The 5,718-nt window shown below is 53.3% G+C and overlaps 1 protein-coding gene across 6 annotated transcripts in view; it reads left to right on the forward strand.

Annotated features, from left to right (window-relative positions):
- LITAFD (LITAF domain containing) overlaps nt 1-5,718 on the forward strand; it is a 13,924-nt gene that overhangs the window by 7,067 nt on the left and 1,139 nt on the right. For 3 of the 6 annotated variants that reach the window (XM_077773306.1, XM_077773302.1, XM_077773303.1), the window contains one exon: nt 5,532-5,636. Coding sequence is in view for 5 of the 6 variants with exons in the window: in XM_077773302.1 (XP_077629428.1) it covers nt 5,609-5,636 (28 nt within the window). In the remaining variant the exon portion in view is untranslated. Of the gene's footprint in view, nt 1-3,576; nt 3,962-4,160; nt 4,206-5,288; nt 5,430-5,531; nt 5,637-5,718 lie in introns of those variants that run through there. The other 3 variants (XM_077773300.1, XM_077773301.1, XM_077773305.1) reach the window with 3 other exon arrangements.

Raw genomic sequence — 5,718 nt, forward strand, 5'->3', positions numbered from 1 at the left:
TAAATGGGGGGGGGGGCAGGCTCCAGGGGACAGGCCCCCAACCCCAGCCCCGAGCAGAGAAGAGGTGATGGTGGGCTGTCACCAAGTGGGGGAAAAGGCACTGGGTACCTAGGCAGGAACGCCGAACGGGAGGCTTCAAGAATCTTCGGTGTGGACGCCCCAGGTACTGGTAGGCGAGCAAGAGAGAGGAGGTCAGAGGGAGAGCAGGGCAGGGAGGGGGAGGGGGGCCTCCACCGCAGACATGCTGTGCGTGAAGACAACACCGTTATGGGACTTAAGGGGGGGCTTCTCAAGACCCCTTCCCACCCCCCACCCCATCCCCGCGATCGCGATCGGCTGAGAAACAGTTTTAATAACGTACAAACCGGCCGTGTCCATGCGGCATGAAGTAGCGCCTGGCAACGCCGTGCACCCCCGCCTACGTGCCAGACTCCAGCCCGTCCAAGACGGCATTTCCCGTTTGCCACACTCACGGCTGGCATCCTGAGACGTGCTGAGGGCCTCGGAGGAAGCTGAGTTTGATCAGAAGGAAGATGTGCAGCCTGAGAGCACACACCCCATCTCCCTCCCGATTCCCTACCCGACCAGCTCGACGGCTGGCGCAAGTGCGGCCGGCAGGTGGCGCTGTGGGGGCCCAGGGCCGGCTGCGGTGCGGTCTGCGCTCCTTAGATTTGCGTCTCTGTTAAGAAAGCGGATGCTAAGTGAGCACTTACTCTTCTCTCGATTCCTCCCTATGCTGGAAGGTCCCAGATCTTCCCCTGCGAGGCCCATCATCCTGTATATTTGTATCCCCGTCACAGAAGGGTGACCTGCTCCATTCTACCTGTCTGGCCGCGTGGGTGATTAAAGCTCTCCCACAGCGGCTGGGTTTAAATGCCCACAGTTCAGGCAAACTCCAGCGGTCTATTTTTTGCCACGATTCCAAAGTCCTACACAAGGAAATATGATTGGGCTAAACCAGCTCCGGCTTCCACCTGATTCAATCAGCCTTGCTGGGACAATAGCATATAGGGCTGCTGCAGCCCATTCCGGGGGTGGGCAGACTGCACAATTCAGGATAATTTCACCCATAAATACTACAGTGCCGGGTTACATCATTTGAATAAGCCTCTGTATAGTTTTGCCACCAAATTGATATATACAAGTTAGATTCATTTGGATTTTTTTTAATGTTTATTTATTAATTTTGAGAGAGAGAGAGAAAATCTCCAGTGGCTTCATGCTGCCAGCACAGAGCCTGACTCAGGGCTCGAACTCACAAACCATGAGATCAAGACCTGAGCTGAAATCAAGAGTTGGGCACTTTACCGGCTGAGCCACGCAAGTGCCCCTAGGTTCGTTTGTTTTCCGTTTTTAGAGATTTTTCTTCTTTTTTTCTTTTAATCTAATTACTTTTTGGCACACCCTCCCCAATTTTATTGTAAAAAAAAAAAATGTTCAAAAGTCTGAAAAATTGTGCAGGGAACACCCTCATACTCATCACCTCCATCTTGCACTTGTATTTTGCAAAACTTTTCTCCTATTATCCACCTAATAACCCATCAATCCTTCTTCCCTTTTGATGAATTGAAAAGTGAGTTGCAGGGGAGCCTGGCTGGCTCAGTCAGAAGAGCATGCAATTCATGGGGCGCCTGGGTGGCTCAGTGGGTTAAGCATCCGACTTCGGCTCAGGTCATGATCTCACTGTTCGTGGGTTCGAGCCCCGCGTCAGGCCCTGTGCTGACAGCTCAGAGCCTGAAGCCTGCTTCAGGTTCTGTCTTCCTCTCTCTGTGCCCCTCCCCCACTCATGTTCTGTTTCTGTCTCAAAAAAGTAAACATAAAAATTTTTAAAAAAGAAGAGCACCCGATTCTTGATCTCAGGGTTGTGAGTTCGAGCCCCATATTGGGTGTATATCTACTTAAATAAAAATAAAACTCAAAAAAAGTGAGTTGGCAGGTATCGGTGCACTTTACTCCTCAATACTTCAGCTTACACAGGGCACTAACTGCAATTCAATATTAGGTTCAAATAAATAGAATCCTAAGTTAGGTACTGTTTTAGGTAAGGGGGTTGCTCAAAATCATTTCTTGAGACCTTTTCATCTTGCCAAGTACATCAATAATTCTTTCCTTTAATTGTTGAGCAATTTTCTTTGGTACAAATGTACACAATTTGTTTATCCCCTTATCTGGGTGGATATTTGGGTTGTTTCTAAATGTTCACAATTAAATCTCCTATGAATTTTCTCATACAGGTCTGTTTTTGGACATATGCTTTTATGTCTCCTGGGCAAAAATCTGGGAGTGGAATTGCTGGTCATAGGCAGGTAAATGTTTACCTAAGTTTTCCTAAGTGATGTGCCATTTTGCACTCACACCAGCAAGTGTATAAGGGTTCGAGTTGTTCTGAATTCTTGTCAACACTTGGGCTTACCTGTTTTTAAAGATATAATCAATGCAGGGGCGCCTGGCTGTCTTAGTCAGAAGAGTGTGCGACTCTTAATCTCGGGGTTTTGAATCTGAGCCCCACGTTGGGTACAGAGATTACTTAAATAAATAAAACTTTAAAAAAACTGTAACCAGGAGCATGTGGGTGGCTCAATCAGTTAAGGGTCCGACTTCGACTCAAGTCATGATCTCACTGTTCGTGGGTTCGAGCCCCGTGTCGGGCTCTGTGCTGACAGCTCAGAGCCTGGAGCCTGCTTCGGATTCTGTGTGTGTGTGTCTCTCTCTCTCTGCCCTTCTCCCATTCACTCTCTCTGTCTCTCTCTCTCTCTCTCTCTCAACAATAAACACAAAATGAAAAAAGTAAAATAGAATAAAACGGTTGAGTTGGAGCTCTTCTGTCATCTGGACCCCTGTATGCCGGTGTTATCTTCCTGCCTCTGGCTGAGCCTTTGTTCTTCCCTCTGGTGGCTTTTGAAGAGCAGGTGCTTTGATGAAGCCGCCTTTCATGTCTTCCCTTTATGGCTCTTGATATAGAGTCACATTTGTTTGTTTTCGTTGCTTTCCGTTTTTCGGTGTTGCTTTTTTCTTTTGCACGTGCTTTCTTTTACATTAGTGAAAATAATGATATGGTTCCAAAGTCAAACCTATAAAGGCTTATTTAGAGAGAAATTGTTTCCACCCCATCTCCTTCAACATCAACCTTTAGTTTCTAAAACATTGTTTTGGGGCACCTGGGTGGCTCAGTCGGTTAAGAGTCTGACTTCAGCTGAGGTCATGATCTCACGGTTCAGGAGTTCAAGCCCCGCATGGGGCTCTGTGCTGACAGCTCGGAGCCTGGAGCCTGGAGCTGCTTCGGATCCTGTGTCTCCCTCTCTCTCTGCCCCTCCACAACTTGTGCTCCCTCTCTCTCCCTCTCTGTCTCTCAAAAATAAACAGACATTAAAAAAAAGAATTTTAAAAATTGCTCCCTTATATCATCTTGGAAATTATATACATCCCTTACCATTTCTTTTTTTTTTTTTTTTTATGTTTTTTTTNAGCTGTCAGCACAGAGCCCGACGCGGGCCTGAACCCACGAACCGTGAGAGCATAACCTGAGCTAAAGTCTGACGTTCAACCAAGTGAGCCCCCCAGGCGCGCTCCAAGCCGCGATTCCGATTTCTAAGGCTCCCCAGGGCCCTGCCCTCGGGAACCCAGGGCTGGTTTCGGCTGGACCCGAAGAGGATGGGGGAGAAGGGCTGCCTCCGAAGGGTCCCCACGGGTCCCCAGGCGGGGCCCGGAGAAGGCCCCCTCCCCCCGCAGGAGGGCAGACAGCCCACGCCCCTGGCCACTGTGAAGACACGCGTCACAATGGCTGTTCCAGGCCCTGGAGGAGGCGCCAGGGAGGCGGGCACTCTGGCTGGAGGGCACCCAGGCCTCGCCATGGGGACTCCAGGCAAGCGCTCTGCGGCTCAGAGCTTGGAACCCGACGCTGCCCGGATACCGTTGCTGGAACAAAACATGTCCAGGGCACCAAGATGGAACCGCCCCCAGGGTGAGAGCCCCCTCCCCGCCGCCATCCCGGCGACCAGTTTTCTTTGGGGCCCATGAGAAGCAGGAGGAGACTGGGGGTCCCCTTGCCCAGCTGGATTCAGCCTCCACTGTCACGTCTTGCTGTCCCCCACCCCCCTGGGGACCGTGTGACCCAATGGAGACCAAGTGGGGCTCCCGACATCCTGTATCCCCTCTTAAAGTGTCAAAGGGAAGTCAAGGAAGAAGCCTAATGACTCTGGGATCAGGTACGAGCTGGCCCCACCCCAGCGGCCAGACACAACCCAGACTGGATGGGGGGGTCGGGGGGGGTCCTGGGCCTGCTGATGAGGTCTTGGCCGAGTCACCAATCTCTCCGGACCCATTTTCCGTCTGGAAAATGGCTGAGAGGACTAAGAGCGGTTGGTGTAGGGCCGACGGCTGCTAACTCGGCTGGGTCAGGAGAGTGTCCGGGGGGCAGTGCGCAGCCCCGGGCCACACGCTTCTTTTCTGGCCTTTGGTTTCCTCACCTTAAAATGGGTACGAAAATCAGCCTCCGGGGGCACCGGATGGTATGAAATCTTCTCCTGTCCCCAGGAGTCTAGACTGCAGGGCAGAAAATGGAGAGGGGCTTCCTCTTCCCTGGCTGCCCCCAGCGTGGGAAGAGGCGCGGGGCTGGGGGATCCCAGGCAGCCCCGATGATGCCGCGAGGCCCCGCACCTGGGAGGGGCAGCTCCCAGGCAAAGTGTCCCCACGGTGCCTCATAGAGACACACATGGACGCCCATCCGCTGACCACACAGTCATTATGATTACGAGGCCCTCCTCCGCCCCTCCCAGACCACACGCTGGGTTTCCAGATCCCACAGTTCGCCGACCAGACAGCCTTGCCCCTGACTCCAGGGGGGGCGGCCGGGCGTGGGCCCGGTGTGACAGTCCCCCGTGGGGCAGGGGGGAACCACGGTTGGGAGGAACGCGAGTGGGCTGCGGCCCCAGCCGTCCTTCTGGAAAGGAGCCGACGGAAGGCCGCCTCCCTGGAGAGGCCCTGGCCAGAGACAGGGGGCCGGCACCGTGTGTGGTGTGTGCTGGGGCCGGCGGCCCTCAGCTCCCACACCCGCTTGCTGGGCGACCTCCCGGAAGGTAGGTAACCTCTCTGAGCCTCCTGTCCACTTCTGCAAAACTGGAGTAACACCGCTCGGCCACCCCCTGGTGTTTTCACTAGAACCACCGGAGCGAGCTATGTAAAACGTTGGGCCCGAGTTCGGCATGTTAACAAACGCTTGGTTTGTTTGTTTTTTTTTTTTTTTTAAAGAGATCATGGGCCCCGTGCTCTTTTTATACCTCAACTTCCTGGCACTGCCTCCGGGAAGATCTTACATCCTAGGACAGGAGGACACAACCGGGGTCAGAAATGTCTGCGCTCCAATCTCAGCTGCTCCATCTACGCTCTACAACCCCTGGCATTCACTCCTCCGGGCCTTGGCTTTCCCTCCTGTAAAATGGGTGACACCCTCAGGTTGGCCACCGTGTCAGCTCAGCGCCTGGCACGCAGGAGCCTTTGGGTCTAAGGGTGTGTTTCCTTCCTCTCTCCCAAAGAGCCTCCTTTTCCTCCTTCACCGCTGCCGCCTCCTCCGCCTCCTCCTCCGCCTCCGAGAGCTCCTCCTACAATATACATGCCAGGCCCCCCGGCCATTCACCCGCGTGAGTACCTCTGTCCCTTCCCCTTTGGTTTTCCCAGGGACCGTTCCTCAAACTCGGCCCCACAGCACGTCCTCTGAAATGC

Source organism: Crocuta crocuta, unplaced genomic scaffold (genome assembly GCF_008692635.1).
Source record: "Crocuta crocuta isolate KB4526 unplaced genomic scaffold, BGI_CrCroc_1.0 scaffold16, whole genome shotgun sequence".
Classification (NCBI taxonomy): Eukaryota; Metazoa; Chordata; class Mammalia; order Carnivora; family Hyaenidae; genus Crocuta; species Crocuta crocuta.